At 36.2% G+C, this 16991-nt stretch overlaps 1 protein-coding gene across 2 annotated transcripts in view; it reads right to left on the bottom strand.

The window, feature by feature from the left end:
• Window positions 1-16991, bottom strand: part of LOC132554196 (UDP-N-acetylhexosamine pyrophosphorylase-like) — a 31920-nt gene that overhangs the window by 8695 nt on the left and 6234 nt on the right. For both annotated transcript variants that reach the window (XM_060218499.1, XM_060218500.1), the window contains exons 3-7: window positions 10376-10580; window positions 9680-9855; window positions 5363-5535; window positions 2084-2277; window positions 1087-1230 (exon numbers count right to left, since the gene is read on the bottom strand). In XM_060218499.1, the coding sequence (XP_060074482.1) occupies window positions 1087-1230; window positions 2084-2277; window positions 5363-5535; window positions 9680-9855; window positions 10376-10580 (892 nt within the window). The remainder of the gene's footprint in view (window positions 1-1086; window positions 1231-2083; window positions 2278-5362; window positions 5536-9679; window positions 9856-10375; window positions 10581-16991) is intronic.

The raw sequence follows: 16991 nt of genomic DNA, 5'->3' as shown, positions 1-16991 counted from the left end.
AATATACCTGTGGAAGCATGCATGTGTTACAGGTGCTGGAAGTTATACAGGTGTTCTGCATGACCTTGTTTGAGTCTCCAACCATTTGTTTCTTGCCTTTGTCAGCACTTATTATACTTTTTGCCCTGCATTTGACTGAGATATTTTGAAAATTTGCTTCTGGTCATCTTTATTTCATGACTTCTGTTGTTTTTGAGATATTAATGTGTTAAAAGTCAGTATATTCCAGGTACAGTGTACCAGCATAATATGTTTTAGCAAAATATTTGTATACTCAGAAACACAGAAACAGGAACATTTTGGAATAAACAAAGTATTGCAATGAGTTAGCATTTGTTTCAAAAGCATTTGTAAGCAAATCCCATCGTCACAAAACAGAATGTGAATAGAATTAATTCATCTATGCGACAGGAAAGTTTCCGTAAAGCTTCCGTAGAAATGAAAACCTAAAGTGTATAGGTCTACTGTTGTAGAAAGTGAACTACAGTTTTTTTAATATATTCTAGCAGAACTGGGCCATGGAAGTGTTTAAAAAATCTATGCAATCCATGGTTAAAGCAACATCATTATTACTGGTGTTTGACTGGTAAATCTGCAATCACCTATTTCAAACTTTATATTAGGAGCAATACACATATTCACAAAAATTAGATACCATCGCATAATATTCAGATCATGCAATTTTAATTTGTATGAAATGAATTCTCTTATTTTCATTGAATTCAGGAATATTTTGTCTTGCAAAAATAACCAGTTCTATGGTATCCACTAATCCATGACAGTTTAGCTCCATATCGTGTTTATCCTCCGATTAGCCATGCGTGAACAACATGACATTTTAGTAAAAATTAACGGGCAGAATTATCACTGAACAATAAACAACAATATTAATATGAATGGGCCTACCACTAAGGAGGAGATAACTGTGGAGTAAATACGGTGTTCACTGGAATGTGATTATGTCATGTTTTGTTAAAATACTATGGCTATATTCAATTTTTTTTTAAAGTCATCAATTAAAAATAACTTACATGGTAAAACCGAGGAAATCTGCATCAAGATATCTCCTTTTATTTGTATACTTACTTGGCAAAATGAAAAACATCGAAGACAAATTTCTCCATTTTGATTCCATTAGGTTCTGTAGGCTTGACAATCTGCTGGTCGTCACCAACAAACGGAATCTTTTTCTTAGCCACGTGGTGTTTTAACTGGTTTTCTTGTTCAACCCTGAACAGGTAATAAAAACAATGAAACTTGTTAAACCAATATTTGAAATTTATTAGAAATTTGTCATTTGATCAATAATTATTAATTCTAATACATGTCTTTAAAGTTGAAGGTCTATGTGTCATTATATTTATTATCAAAAAATCATTACCAACAAATATGGTTTAATTGTCCTATACTAAACCAACCTCCTGACTTTGAAACAAAGTAAAAACACAGTATTACGGGATAAATACCACTTTTTCTAAATTAATGAACTCATTTGATGAATCAATTATATGGATATATGTGGACGTTCTACATGTGGTAGTCAGTTCTAGGGTGTTTAATCACCTCCAGCATGACTAAATCATCTGTGTTGGTTAGTTTCTAACCAGAGGGACCTCAGTCGTCACTGAACTGTGTGACCTAAAGTCGTCTGTGTTGGTCAGTTTGTAGATGTTTGCACTGTCTGACCCGAAGTCATCTCTGTTGGCAAGTGTGTGCTCATGTTAGTCAATTTGTGGTTGATTTACCAGAAATATGAAAGACTAATGTGTCAGTGTTGGTTAGTGTGTGTTTGTTTGACCAGCATGACTAAAGTTGAAGGTGTTGGTCAGTTTCTGGTTGAATTATCAATATGATGAAAAACCAATGTGGTCAGTTTTTAGATGTCCAATCAGTGTGACTTAAGTCGTTTGTAATAATTTCTTTGTAATGGTCAGTTTGTGGCTGTTTGACCAGTAAAATAAGAAACCAATTATGTCGATGTTGGTCAGTTTGTGGTTGTTAGTTAAGTATGACCTAAGCCAGCAGTGTTGGTCAGTTTGTGATTCTTGACCAGTAAGATACATTACCAAATGCTAGGTCTTACTGTGACACGTGTTTGAGGAAGTCCAGTGTGAAGTAGTGGTTACAGATGTTTCCAGCATTGAAGGTCAGCTGTCCATTGTCTCTTCGCAACTCAGCAGTTTCCACTGTAATTTCGCTGTACTCCACGACCTGGTAGTGACCTTCGACCTTACAGACCACGCCTACTGCCTCTGTTGGTACTGTCTTTTCCACAGCCTAAATAATTATCAACATACACAATACATCTGACGTCACTGGTACTGCTACAAAATAATCTTTTTAATCCTTTATTAACTATTACGGTCCAGGTTTGTATGCCACTGTGACTTGTATTATATCATGGAAGCATATCACATTGTTATTTTATCATAGTATTGTAATCATCCTCAACGGGTCATTGGTAAGGGTTAGAGGGTCAAAGGTCAATATTAGCCACTTTCAAATTTTCAAAACATATTTTTACAGAAATCATATTCACAAACACAATTACCTTATGCGGGGCATCTTCAGTAACCCACTCATGAACCTTGACAATGGATGAAGGGATGTGGACAGTGGGTAACTGACGATGGACAAGAGGTTAGGGAAAGTGGGTTACTGATGATGGATAAGGGGTTGGGAAACATTGGTTTAGTGGTGACGGATGAGGGGTTGGGAACAGTGGTTCATGACAATGGATGAAGGGTAGGGGACAATCGGTTTAGTGATGATGGATGAGGGGTTGGGTAACAGAGGGTTCATGACAATGGATGAAGGGTAGGGGACAATTGGTTTAGTGATGATGGATGAGGGGTTGGGTAACAGAGGGTTACTGATAATGGATAAGGGGTTGGGGACAGTGGGTTATTGACAATGTATGAAGATTGATGACAGCAGGTTACTGCAAAAAGGATGAAGGGTTGGGAACAGAGGGTTTAGTGATGATAGATGAGGGGTTGGGGACAGTGAGTTACTGTCAATACTGAAGGGTTGTGGACAGTAGGTTACTTACAATGGTTGACGGGTTGGTGGAAGTGGATTAATGCTGATGATGAAGGGTTGGAGAGAGTGGATCAATGTTGATGATGAAGGGTTGGGGAGAGTGAATTAATGTTAATGATGAAGGGTTGGGGAGAGTGAATTAATGTTGATGATGACGGGTTGGGGAGAGTGAATTAATGTTGATGATGACGGGTTGGGGAGAGTGGATTAATGTTGATTATGACGGGTTGGGGAGAGTGGATTAATGTTGATAATTAAGGGTTGGGGAGAGTGGATTGATGTTGATGATGAAGGGTTGGTGAAAGTGGATTAATGTTGATGATGAAGGGTTGGGGAGAGTGGATTAATGTTGATGATGAATGGTTGGGGAGAGTGGATTAATGTTGATGATGAAGGGTTGGGGAGAGTGGATTGATGTTGATGATGAAGGGTTGGGGAGAGTGGATTGATGTTGATGATGAAGGGTTGGGGAGAGTGGATTAATGTTGATGATGAAGGTTTGGGGAGAGTGGATTAATGTTGATGATGAAGGGTTGGGGAGAGTGGATTGATGTTGATGATGACGGGTTGGGGAGAGTGGATTAATGTTGATGATGACGGGTTGGGGAGAGTGGTTGGGGATAATTAAGGGTTGGGGAGAGTGGATTGATGTTGATGATGAAGGGTTGGGGAGAGTGGATTGATGTTGATGATGAAGGTTTGGGGAGAGTGGATTAATGTTGATGATGAAGGGTTGGGGAGAGTGGATTAATGTTGATGATGAAGGTTTGGGGAGAGTGGATTAATGTTGATGATGAAGGGTTGGGGAGAGTGGATTAATGTTGATGATGAAGGGTTGGGGAGAGTGGATTAATGTTGATAATTAAGGGTTGGGGAGAGTGGATTAATGTTGATAATTAAGGGTTGGAGAGAGTGGATTGATGTTGATGATGAAGGGTTGGGGAGAGTGGATTAATGTTGATGATGACAGGTTGGGGAGAGTGGATTAATGTTGATGATGAAGGGTTGGGGAGAGTGGATTAATGTTGATGATGAAGGGTTGGGGAGAGTGGATTAATGTTGATGATGACAGGTTGGGGAGAGTGGATTAATGTTGATGATGAAGGGTTGGGGAGAAAGGATTAATGTTGATGATGACAGGTTGGGGAGAGTGGATTAATGTTGATGATGAAGGGTTGGGGAGAGTGGATTAATGTTGATGATGACAGGTTGGGGAGAGTGGATTAATGTTGATGATGAAGGGTTGGGGAGAGTGGATTAATGTTGATGATGACAGGTTGGGGAGAGTGGATTGATGTTGATGATGAAGGGTTGGGGAGAGTGGATTAATGTTGATGATGACGGGTTGGGGAGAGTGGATTAATGTTGATGATGACAGGTTGGGGAGAGTGGATTAATGTTGATGATGACAGGTTGGGGAGAGTGGATTAATGTTGATGATGAAGGGTTGGGGAGAGTGGATTGATGTTGATGATGAAGGGTTGGGGAGAGTGGATTAATGTTGATGATGAAGGGTTGGGGAGAGTGAATTAATGTTGATGATGAAGGGTTGGGGAGAGTGGATTAATGTTGATGATGACAGGTTGGGGAGAGTGGATTAATGTTGATGATGAAGGGTTGGGGAGAGTGGATTGATGTTGATGATGACAGGTTGGGGAGAGTGGATTAATGTTGATGATGACAGGTTGGGGAGAGTGGATTGATGTTGATGATGAAGGGTTGGGGAGAGTGGATTGATGTTGATGATGAAGGGTTGGGGAGAGTGGATTGATGTTGATGATGAAGGGTTGGGGAGAGTGGATTAATGTTGATGATGAAGGGTTGGGGAGAGTGAATTGATGTTGATGATGACAGGTTGGGGAGAGTGGATTGATGTTGATGATGAAGGGTTGGGGAGAGTGGATTGATGTTGATGATGACAGGTTGGGGAGAGTGGATTGATGTTGATGATGAAGGGTTGGGGAGAGTGGATTGATGTTGATGATGAAGGGTTGGGGAGAGTGGATTGATGTTGATGATGAATGGTTGGGGAGAGTGGATTGATGTTGATGATGAAGGGTTGGGGAGAGTGGATTGATGTTGATGATGAATGGTTGGGGAGAGTGGATTGATGTTGATGATGAATGGTTGGGGAGAGTGGATTGATGTTGATGATGAAGGGTTGGGGAGAGTGGATTAATGTTGATGATGACGGGTTGGGGAGAGTGGATTAGTGACAATGGATGAATGGTTGATGTGATGTTTTTCTGTATAATCCCATGCTCTATTTTATTTTTCTAATGTTATATATAATCTGCATGTATCAAAGTTTTAATTTTACCTTTGCTCCACACTCTGCTTTCTTTGTCCTGCAGAAGCCAATGAATACAGGGTCAGCCATTTTGACAAGAATATTGTCTACACAGTAGACATGTATGTTTGTTACACCTCTCTTCTCCATGTCCTCCAAGATATTCCACTTCCTAAGAGCCCGGTAAAGTCCCCCATTACCATCTGTAGATTACAAAACATTCATTTATTATGTACTTGTGAATTACACAAATACTTGATATACTGAAAGCACAAGTACTAAATATATATTGATATTTTTCATAGAAATGTGTTTAAATTATATTGGTAATATTTTTCAGACACGATTACCAAAGAAGAGCAAAGACGGATTGTTACACCGTCAAAAGAGATTCTCCAAACCTCTCATACTGTAAAATGTTTAATATTTGTGGTAGATTCATTTTCATTTAAATCGTGAGTACTCTAAATTCAAGAATTGATAAGCAGATAAAAGTTGACCTTGATTTTATTACTAGTGAATTTGTGATCAAGATTTATTTACATAAGTACCAACAAAAAATTATTTTATTGAAAAAAAATTAGAAATTTGAGCCCCATGAAAATATGTGATTTTACAGTGACTTCTAAGATGCAAATAGCTTTGTTGAAGCTAATTTAGGATTTTTAAATTGTCCTGGATATGAATGAGAGAGAGAGAGAGAGAGAGAGAGAGGGGGGGGGGGAGGGGGGAGGGGGGAGGGAGAATAAAAGGAAGGAAGGAAGGAGAGACAAACAGATTCAAATAAAACTCCCAAGAGTTTATTATCTTGATGTGATTGCCTTATGTATGTTATGAAATATCATCAGCTGATAAATATCAACAACCTTCAGAAAACTACACAGCATAATATTTACATCTACTTCACATGAGATTTTATTCAGTTTTTGTTGGCTTAGACAGGCAAAAAATTACAACTTTAGGATGAGTTTCATGAAATTTCATAAGAAATGAAAACAAAAAATCTTCACATATTTGTAGGGCTCCATGCCAGCATGCTATGGGCTATTAGCCCCCTAAATTTGAGAAGAAGTTATTTAAAGATTTTGACAGTTTTCAAGGTCATTCATTTAAACAAACTTGAAAAACAGGCCCAATTTTTTGGTTAATGAGAAGAAGTTGTTTAAATGTGACCTTTAAAGTGGGTCATTCATTTGAACAAACTTGGTAGAGCTCCATGCCAGTATCCTCTGTGCCAAGTATTAGCCCCCTAGACCTTCTAGTATTTGAGAAGAAGTCGTTTGAATGAAAAGTTTACGGACGGCGCACGGCGCACGACGGACGAAGCATGATGACTATAGGTCATCGGACCCTTCGGGTCAGATGACCTAAAAAAAACTCTTTATCATATATCTCAAAAGGTTAAGATTTTGACAGGTTTTAAAGAAAAATTTGGAGGACAAGTTCAAACAGAGGCAACATTATTTTGTTGCACCTTTTCAACATTATCCTCATTATAAAGCAACAATCAATAGGTAGCTAATGAAAACACTCCAGGGTACACAACACTACTGACATACATAGAAATACTACACTGGCAAATTCACTGGTTTACAGGCCGACCTCGTGATTAATGTACATACATCTGTACATGTTTATCTAGTTTCTCAACAAACAATTTTAAAATCATGATTTTATTAAACAAGTTTGAAAACCTGAATTGGCCTGACATGAACTGTAATGGTTGGTATCCCATTCACTTAATCAACATTATGTAATAGGAATACACTAATTTAACTGACAGGAGATAACACTGTGCGGTTAAGTGTGTAATGTAAGTCGAGGTAAACAGACCATGTTTGTCTTTGAATATGTCATCAGATAACTCCTACTACAGGTAAACATCACTAGAAAACTGTGTCTACATGTTCACAATCTGTTTGTACTTTGTCGCTCAAAACATCTTTCCACAGATACAATTTGACTAGTCTTCAAATTATTTCATTGGACTGTCAAACAAATATCTGAAACTTGTATCAGATTCCATAATACGAAAGATAAATTCAACCCTCAAAAAAACATGAGACAAGATAGAATCAAAAATCATTTAAACAAAAGGTCTGAAAATACAATGGACACAAGTGCCTTACTTAGCTATAACTGATTTAATTAAATACCTGAACACTGCTATATTAACATTTTGTAAATTAATAAGTCTCAAAAAGGATGCAGAATTTAACTGAGTCACACAGGTTAGTCTTGTCCTACTCGTGTATAATTCAAAACAGTATGCCTACAGAATAATGATCACATGACATGAAAAAACAACACCTACAAAACTTCACTAGTTATCTGTAGAGAAAATCTTAAACATATTTTTAAATTTAAGTCAAGAGGTTGGAACAGCCATCAGAAATGTTTCCACTGTATAAATATACCTGAATGCAGTATCTGATAATTATGGACAATCTGAATCTAATCCCACATGTCACAAATAGATGTACCGCAGCACTTGTAATATTTACAGAAGTACAAACACTACTCTCAACAAATGAAATTTAAGGCCTATCTCCTTGATTTCAATTCCTTGAACAATTTCATAGGTAAACAAATATGATCTTTCTTTCAGTCTGTAATGAAACCTAAATGAAACATTCAAGTTGAAAAAAACTTGTCCTTTCTGCTTTATCCACATTCCTATACAGGATCTCCAACTGTATTTGAAATATTTGTTACAAGTTGTCATTTTTTACTGTGCTATATATATACATATTTTTCTTTTTATAACACATTACAAAGAATTTATTTGAAAATTCTCAGAATCAGAAAATCCTGTTTCCAACATATCAAATGATCGAAAAGTCATCTTAAGTCAACCCTGAAGGTACTCATTATATATATATATGAGGATTTTGAAATTTACTGCAAAAAGCAAAACAATGAGATAACTATTACGAGACATCTTTAGGTGTATATATCAAGATTTTGAATAAGAACGTGTTTACAATTACTACTTATATGAAAATCTGGAGCAATACCAACATTGTAAGTCTACTGTTTTTGTAAACATGAATGGAAATGAAAAAAAAATCTGGGTTAATGTTGCTTTTATGGCTTTCATTGTTGTTCTACACTTTCTGGCAAAAAATCTGAAATAAATTTCTACCTCACCTCTTCAAGTAGATGACATCACAAAAATTGTTTCAGAGAATTTAATACTAGATAGATGAATCTCACTACTTTGTAAACAACTTCAGAATACGTTCACACATAATCGTGGTAACAGATGTACAAAAATATCAATCAGACCACTGTCACTTTGAGTATATTCATCTCAGCTCCTACAGACCATGGAGGGTCTTAATGTGCACTGGCTGTCAGACTCAATATCCAGTACCATCGCCAACTTGTGTCTTAATTTTAAGTTATAAATAGAGCAGGTTGATTTGAAATACCTGGTATACAGGTTATGAAAACTAATCATTCATGGGTGGTGTTAGCTATTGACAGAGAAATTTAAGCAGAGAAATGAGTTGTTGATAATGAGGCTATCCAAAAAACTAGAACTTAAAAAATCTTATATAAAGGGTTGTGATTTCTAAATCTGCATCATGCAAAGAGATATAATTATAATTTGTTATGCCTGTGAATTAAAGCTGAATAATTATCATTATTTCCTCCCAATTTTGATCATCAAAGCATGATGTCATATCACTAATGTATATTTCACTGTAACATTTTAAGTACTGTGCACTTAAAAGAAAAACCAAAAAGGATGTGCACTATAATAGTATTTACAAGGAAACATCTTAATATGAAATGTGTTAAAATAAAGACTTTAATAAAAAAAATTGTTTTTTGGGGGGGAAAAAATCTGCCATATAACTAGCTGAAGGTTAAGATTTTCAGGTTTACAATAAGCTTAATGTAACAAAGACTTGAAATTAAAATCCCTCAGAATCTAGAATTTACAGTGTAAAGGAGAGGTTGAGAGTTAATTAGTCTGAATATTATTGGTAGATCAGCACAGTAAGCAATATTCTAAGATTCAGCTTTTATTGCACACACATTTCCTCTTTACTAGAAAAAAAGGTGAAGTGCATTTATCAGGGCAAGTGTGTGACATGTGCTGTAGGTTAAATACAGTAAATAACATGCCTGTTTTACTGTACACAGGAAAAAGTTAAACTTTCAACCTTTTCAGACAGAGTGAAAAAAAAACCTGGGCTACAATTTGATAACACATTTTTAGGTATCTTACATCAAAATTAACACAGGGCACAAATGTTTTATGTGAGGCAAAAATAACCCTAAATGAGGGCATATATTTGAGATTAAACAGTATTTGAGAGAATCTGTGACACTCACCTGGAGCTAGTGCTACCTTGTCTTTGTTTGCGAGAATGATTTTTCCATCAAATCCTATACAGGGTAGTAAGCCCTGTTCAAACAGTATGATATTCTCTTTCTCAAGGCCAAAGTAGTTGTGCTGCTTGAAGTAGTCATCAGTGGCTTGTTTTGTGTGTTCACTGGTCATAATGTACCTGAAGTATCAAAACATGTGTCTTTACAAATCAATACATAATTATCTATGAGTAGAATTTGAGGTCACATTTGTGCAAATACCCAGTAAGCAAAATTTCCAGACATAATCACCTGATCAGGAAATGGTTCAGTATTTGCCATAAGTAAAATAATATTGACATATTAAAATTTTAATTCAAGTTCAAACTCAATGAAAGATTCCCACAGAGATGGTGTGCCCGGTCCATCTTGTCTTATTTTTCTTGTATTTTCATGAGTCAGACCTTTGAAAAACAAGGAGAATAAGATCAGGTGGTCTGGAAGGGTAGGCATTTTCTTCTTCATAGATGACACTCTCATGTTAATCCAGGTCAGTCTAAGTAAGCAAAGTTATGTTCTCAAATGAGAACAATTTCCTATAGATTAGGATGCTTGAAAACTTACAATAAAATGCTTTAATTAAATCATTAATGACATTTTCCTTCAGAATGCTGTACTATAAAGCTATCTAAAAAGTGCAGATTTTGAAAATTGACTTACCATGGAATGGTACAGTGTTTGCCAGTCTGCTGTTTTGCCAGCCTCTCCAACTTGAGCAGCCTTTCTGCCTGAAGTTGATACAGGGTCTTCTTTGAGGGTAGACCTACATTGTACATGCCCTTTGGGTAGGGCACCCCTAGTCGTGTTCCCTGACCCCCCGCCAGCAGGAGGACAGCCACCCTGTTGTTACCCACTTCTTCTAGGCCTGGAATATAATAAATTAGATGATAATTTAGACTAAATAGACTGGATGAATTGTTTGTTTGTTAGGTTTACAGCCCCGTGAACAACCATTATTATTTGAGGTGGGGTCCCCTTTTACTAACTGTTGACTACCCTACTGAACAACATACTGGAGGTCCAATCACATGCCATCAAGATCAAAGTATTTTATCCAAGGACACTAACATAACAGCAGAGACCAGTCTGTTTTAGCTTCCCAAGATTTACAAACTGCCACTGGTGTAAGCAGTGTTAAACCATGTACCTGGAATCTTAATCTAAGGTTACCTAGATCAAGATTCTAACCAACTGAGCTATCATAGCCCCTTTTACTTTGAATGGTAGCATCAATTAACAGTAGTACTGATGACAGATAAAAAGGTACCATAGTTTAAATCATAATTTTATTTCATTTTTAAATATTAGTTTTATTTTTAATTTCACTTTCAAATTAACAAAAATTCTATTGATGTAAAATGTATCCTAATGTGTCATTCAAACAGACAAACCCAATCAGCAAATGATATGGGATCGGTAATTTATTCATAAAATGACAGACCATTAATTGCAGCTGTATTGGTGGTTTAAAATGCAGACATAATTGAGCTGTCTATCCTGTTCAATTGTTATATGTTGGTTAAGTCTCCAGGCTAGGGTTGAATTGAAATAAAAGCAATATGCTGCATGCTACAATCTGTTGTTCATATTTACAATGATATAAATCAATTTGAATTTGGACACAGGACATATAAACTATAGATATCTTTTTTCTGTTATATAGTTTATGATATATTTGTAAGGTTCATGTAAACATAGACATTTTCTCTATCATTTTATTCAGAAGCATGTAAAGACATTTTTTTCCAGTCAGATAATCTCAAGGAACAGTAAATGATTGAGTAATTTGGTGTACTAATCAATCTCAAAATTATTATGCAATCTGAGTTATCAATTTGAAAAAAGAAATAATACACATCCAACTTTCAGTACATTTACTGCATAATGACTGATAAGACACACAAATCCTACTTCTAATAAAACTTAGACTTGTTCCTCCACAAGTCTATAGTAAATAAGTTACAGGGCCATACTAACAATAAATCAACAAACACTGAAACCTCAGTCATTCTACTAATATACAACAGCAATAAAAAATTTAACATCTCTTTGAAGAACTTTGAATTTCATGAAGTTTGTTCATAGCAAAGCTGTGACTGGTAGGCCTCAGTAAGCAATTCTGTACAAATCAGTGGCTTTTTTTTTATCAATTTCTGCACTGCTTTCCCTTTCCCCCTCCCCCTCCCCTACCTCAAAATAAGTAGGGAAATTCAAGTTAAAGAATTACAGGTATTGACATGTATCATTTCAACCAAGAGGCTATCTACTCTCTATTAAGTTTTAGTTTCATATTTTTTGGGGGGTTTTGGGGGTGGGGTGGGGGGAGGTGTTAGGCCAGGAGATGGATTTTATCCTAGTAGCTGTGAAATGATTAACAGATAAATATTGACATGAATTATAGAGTGAGTGGAATTTATACATGAGATCAATTGCCATCCAAAAGATAAATTTTTGGAAGACTACAAAATTAAAGCCCCACAAAAATATATCATTTTACAGTAAGTATCAAACCACATTAATTCTAGTTTATAAACTAAACAATTAACTGATGGACTGCAGTGATGTCTTTGAAGAATGAACACAACTGACCAACTTGAATATTTCATGGAAAGCCTAACATGAAAGGTCATACCAGTCTAACTATGCTTGTAAGAAGGACTTCTGATAATGTAAGCCTCACAAACAACATCAAACATGTCTTTCCTTTTTTGTCAAAACCTAACAATTCAGATTGTGATAGATGAAAGTGGTAGAGATACTTGTCACTTTGGCGAGCTGATGAGATAAAACTTGGGTGGAAGTGTTGAAGAGAGGAACTTACATTTACCAGGTAGTTTGTTTGGGTGCAGTAATGTATGACTCCCAGCGATACAGGAATTCAAGTGATAATTACTTCACAGGATTGTTAAAGTCAGTTTCACTATTACCCTGTCCATTAGTTATCATCTGTACGTAAGACATACAGAGAACTTAAAATTTATCTCGCTAAATGTAACAGGGCCAGAATGATACATTTTCTTTCTGATATAATGCCCATCATGATACACATCCTTCAAAACGATTATAAGATAATGTTCCACATAAGCTACATAAGGGGCTACTATCCAAAGATAAATAGATTAAAGTGAATTAATCTTTGTCCAATTGTAAAGCATATATAGAATCTAATTAAGATTAAAGCCAATGTTTTGCAGTGAAGAGTTAACCTCAGTACCATATACACCTAAACTTTTTAACTAAGGTTGTAAAGTCTGATGTTCCACCCACTGAGTCATCCCCCTCAACCTCATTTTGGAAAGAAAATTCATTACAAACATAACCCATTGAAGTTTCCAAAAGTCAAGACTACTAGTATCCTGTACTATCAACTCAACAAAAATAAACTATGATTATTATTTATATTTACAGTACATGATTGTCTCCATGTACAATGAATTGCCAGTGAATACGGTCTGTAGAGCTGATAGAGTTTGGTGTTGAATATTTTATAACCTCTACAGGCATACCGGTATACTGGTATCACTCTACCATCCAATTCAGGGTCTACTTGTGTTTATGTGTTGCTATACATATCCTTTTGAACTGTAGAACTTCTAAATGATCCCACTCATTTTTGATTATTCACCTTGAGCCAGGTAAAATTACTGTTTCCCATGAAACAGATAGATAGAGATTCAATTCACAAATATTACTAAAAACAATGTACTGACAATCAATGATATTTTTCAGATAGATCTAGTGAAAATTAAATTAAAGTAGTAACATATAGTTGATTTAAGTCATGAAATTGTGAATTTCTATAGTGATAATGTATTAATTCTGTAAAAAACCAAGGCGATGTGACCCAACATACAAAGTCAGCGACTCAATTTGATAACCTTAAAGACTGGGTTATTGTATGAAATTGGATTGACTTTCAGTTTTACTATACAGCAAATGACAATAAGGAAGAGCAAGAACAAACTCAAATCAGAAATAGCAAGACTAAAACCAATCAGGAATACCATGACTAACCTCCAATCAGGAATACCAAGACTAACCTTCAATCAGGAATACCAAGACTAACCTTCAATCAGAAATAGCAAGACTAACCTCCAATCAGAAATAGCAAGACTAACCTCCAATCAGGAATACCAAGACTAACCTCCAATCAGGAATAGCAAGACTAACCTCCAATCAGGAATACCAATACTAACCTCCAATCAGGAATACCAAGACTAACCTCCAATCAGGAATACCAAGACTAACCTCCAATCAGGAATACAAAGACTAACCTCCAATCAGGAATACCAAGACTAACCTCCAATCAGGAATACCAAGACTAACCTCCAATCAGGAATACCAAGACTAACCTCCAATCAGGAATACCAAGACTAACCTCCAATCAGGAATACCAATACTAACCTCCAATCAGGAATACCAATACTAACCTCCAATCAGGAATACCAAGACTAACCTCCAATCAGGAATACAAAGACTAACCTCCAATCAGGAATACCAAGACTAACCTCCAATCAGGAATACCAAGACTAACCTCCAATCAGAAATAGAAAGACTAACATCCAATCAGAAATAGCAAGACTAACCTCCAATCAGAAATAGCAAGACTAAAACCAATCAGGAATACCAAGACTAACCTCCAATCAGAAATAGAAAGACTAAAACCAATAAGGAATACCAAGACTAACCTCCAGTTAAAATTACAAGACTAACCTCCAATCAGGAATAGCAAGACTAACCTCCAATCAGAAATACCAAGACTAACCTCCAATCAGAAATAGCAAGACTAACTTCCCATCAGGAATAGCAAGACTAACCTCCAATCAGAAATAGCAAGACTAACCTCCAATCAGGAATAGAAAGACTAAAACCAATAAGGAATACCAAGACTAACCTCCAATCAGGAATACCAAGACTAACCTCCAATCAGGAATACCAAGACTAACCTCCAATCAGAAATAGAAAGACTAACATCCAATCAGAAATAGCAAGACTAACCTCCAATCAGAAATAGAAAGACTAACCTCCAATCAGAAATAGAAAGACTAACATCCAATCAGGAATACCAAGACTAACCTCCAATCAGGAATACCAATACTAACCTCCAATCAGGAATACCAAGACTAACCTTCAATCAGGAATACCAAGACTAACCTCCAATCAGGAATACCAAGACTAACCTTCAATCAGGAATACCAAGACTAACCTCCAATCAGGAATACCAAGACTAACCTCCAATCAGGAATAGCAAGACTAACCTCCAATCAGGAATAGCAAGACTAACCTCCAATCAGGAATACCAAGACTAACCTCCAATCAGGAATACCAAGACTAACCTCCAATCAGGAATACCAAGACTAACCTCCAATCAGAAATAGCAAGACTAACCTCCAATCACAAATAGAAAGACTAACATCCAATCAGAAATAGCAAGACTAACCTCCAATCAGAAATAGAAAGACTAACCTCCAATCAGAAATAGAAAGACTAACCTCCAATCAGGAATAGCAAAACTAACCTCCAATCAGAAATAGCAAGACTAATCTCCAGTTAAAATTACAAGACTAACCTCCAATCAGGAATAGCAAGACTAACCTCCAATCAGGAATACCAAGACTAACCTCCAATCAGAAATACCAAGACTAACCTCCAGTTAAAATATAAGACTAACCTCCAATCAGGAATAGCAAGACTAACCTCCAATCAGGAATACCAAGACTAACCTCCAATCAGAAATAGAAAGACTAACATCCAATCAGGAATACCAAGACTAACCTCCAATCAGGAATAGAAAGACTAACCTCCAATCAGAAATAGAAAGACTAACCTCCAATCAGGAATACCAAGACTAACCTCCAATCAGGAATACCAAGACTAACCTCCAATCAGAAATAGAAAGACTAACCTCCAATCAGGAATACCAAGACTATCCTCCAATTAAAATTACAAGACTAACCTCCAATTAAAATAGCAAGACACTACACTCCAATCTGGAATAGCAAGACGCTACACTCTAATCTGGAATAGCAAGACACTACACTCTAATCGGGAATAGCAAGACACTACACTCTAATCGGGAATAGCAAGACACTACACTCTAATCGGGAATAGCAAGACACTACACTCTAATCGGGAATAGCAAGACGCTACACTCTAATCGGGAATAGCAAGACACTACACTCTAATCCGGAATAGCAAGACACTACACTCTAATCCGGAATAGCAAGACACTACACTCCAATCTGGAATAGCAAGACTAAACCACAGTCAGGAATAGCATGACTGAACTACAATCATGTATAGCAAGACTCTAACCCTGTCATGAAGTATTCAGCCAATGTAATACATCTACATTCCACAAACTTATCTTATTTGCACATGATTTTAGAAGTCTAAATCTCAAGAAATCATGCAGAACATGTTTTCTTTTTAATTCTCAAAATCTTGCATTTCTTCAAGGGTGTATAATTACATAAATCTACATGATAATACTCAGGAATGTGAACTACATGTTTATCTATGAAGGGAATGCTTCAGACATGTACTCTACACATGAAATTGTAAATTGGAATAAAAAGTTTTTACATAAACATAATCTGAAGCCTTAAAGTATATACACTATTTAAAACAGATAACAGATTTTTTTCTCGTTATTGTCAAACTCACTATCAGTCTATATGGGGGCTAGAAAATAAAAAAATATAAAAATGTCTCTCATAATTCAGGTCACAATTCAAAGTAACAAAAATTATCACAATTATAGATTTATCTATAAATTAGTATACATTGTGTTATAAAGTTTATCATTGAAAACAAGTCAGCATTTAGTACCTTATCTCCTATCAGTCAAATATCATTCATTGATTTCCTGATCAAATCCAAGGTCCTTATCTTGTTATCAGCAGGGTACCTTACTGTGCTGCACAGTAATTTACTATCAGTGCATATCTACTGACAGAATATTTGTTTGCACTGTTATTATCAGTTAAATCAGGAAGGAAAATTACTTCCTAGTAGAAGTCATGGATGTTTGTTTGAAATATTATCAGTACTACATTTAACAATTGTGAAACAAACTATCAGCTTATACTAATCACTCTTTGTGGCACGGTTGGGATCGTGTGAGGGGTCTTACTCTGGTGGAAACCAGAGTACCTGTGGTAAAGCCCACCTGGTCAGGCAGCTGACCCAATAACTTTTTACATTCGATCCAGGAATTGAACCCTGGACTGCTAGGTAAAAGGCACGTGCATTACCACTGCACCACCTGAGCACC

Source organism: Ylistrum balloti, unplaced genomic scaffold (assembly GCF_031769215.1).
Source record: "Ylistrum balloti isolate Yb309-2 unplaced genomic scaffold, AGI_CSIRO_Ybal_v1 Utg370386, whole genome shotgun sequence".
In the NCBI taxonomy this organism is placed as follows: domain Eukaryota; kingdom Metazoa; phylum Mollusca; class Bivalvia; order Pectinida; family Pectinidae; genus Ylistrum; species Ylistrum balloti.
This window is presented reverse-complemented; position numbering and strand designations above follow the sequence as displayed.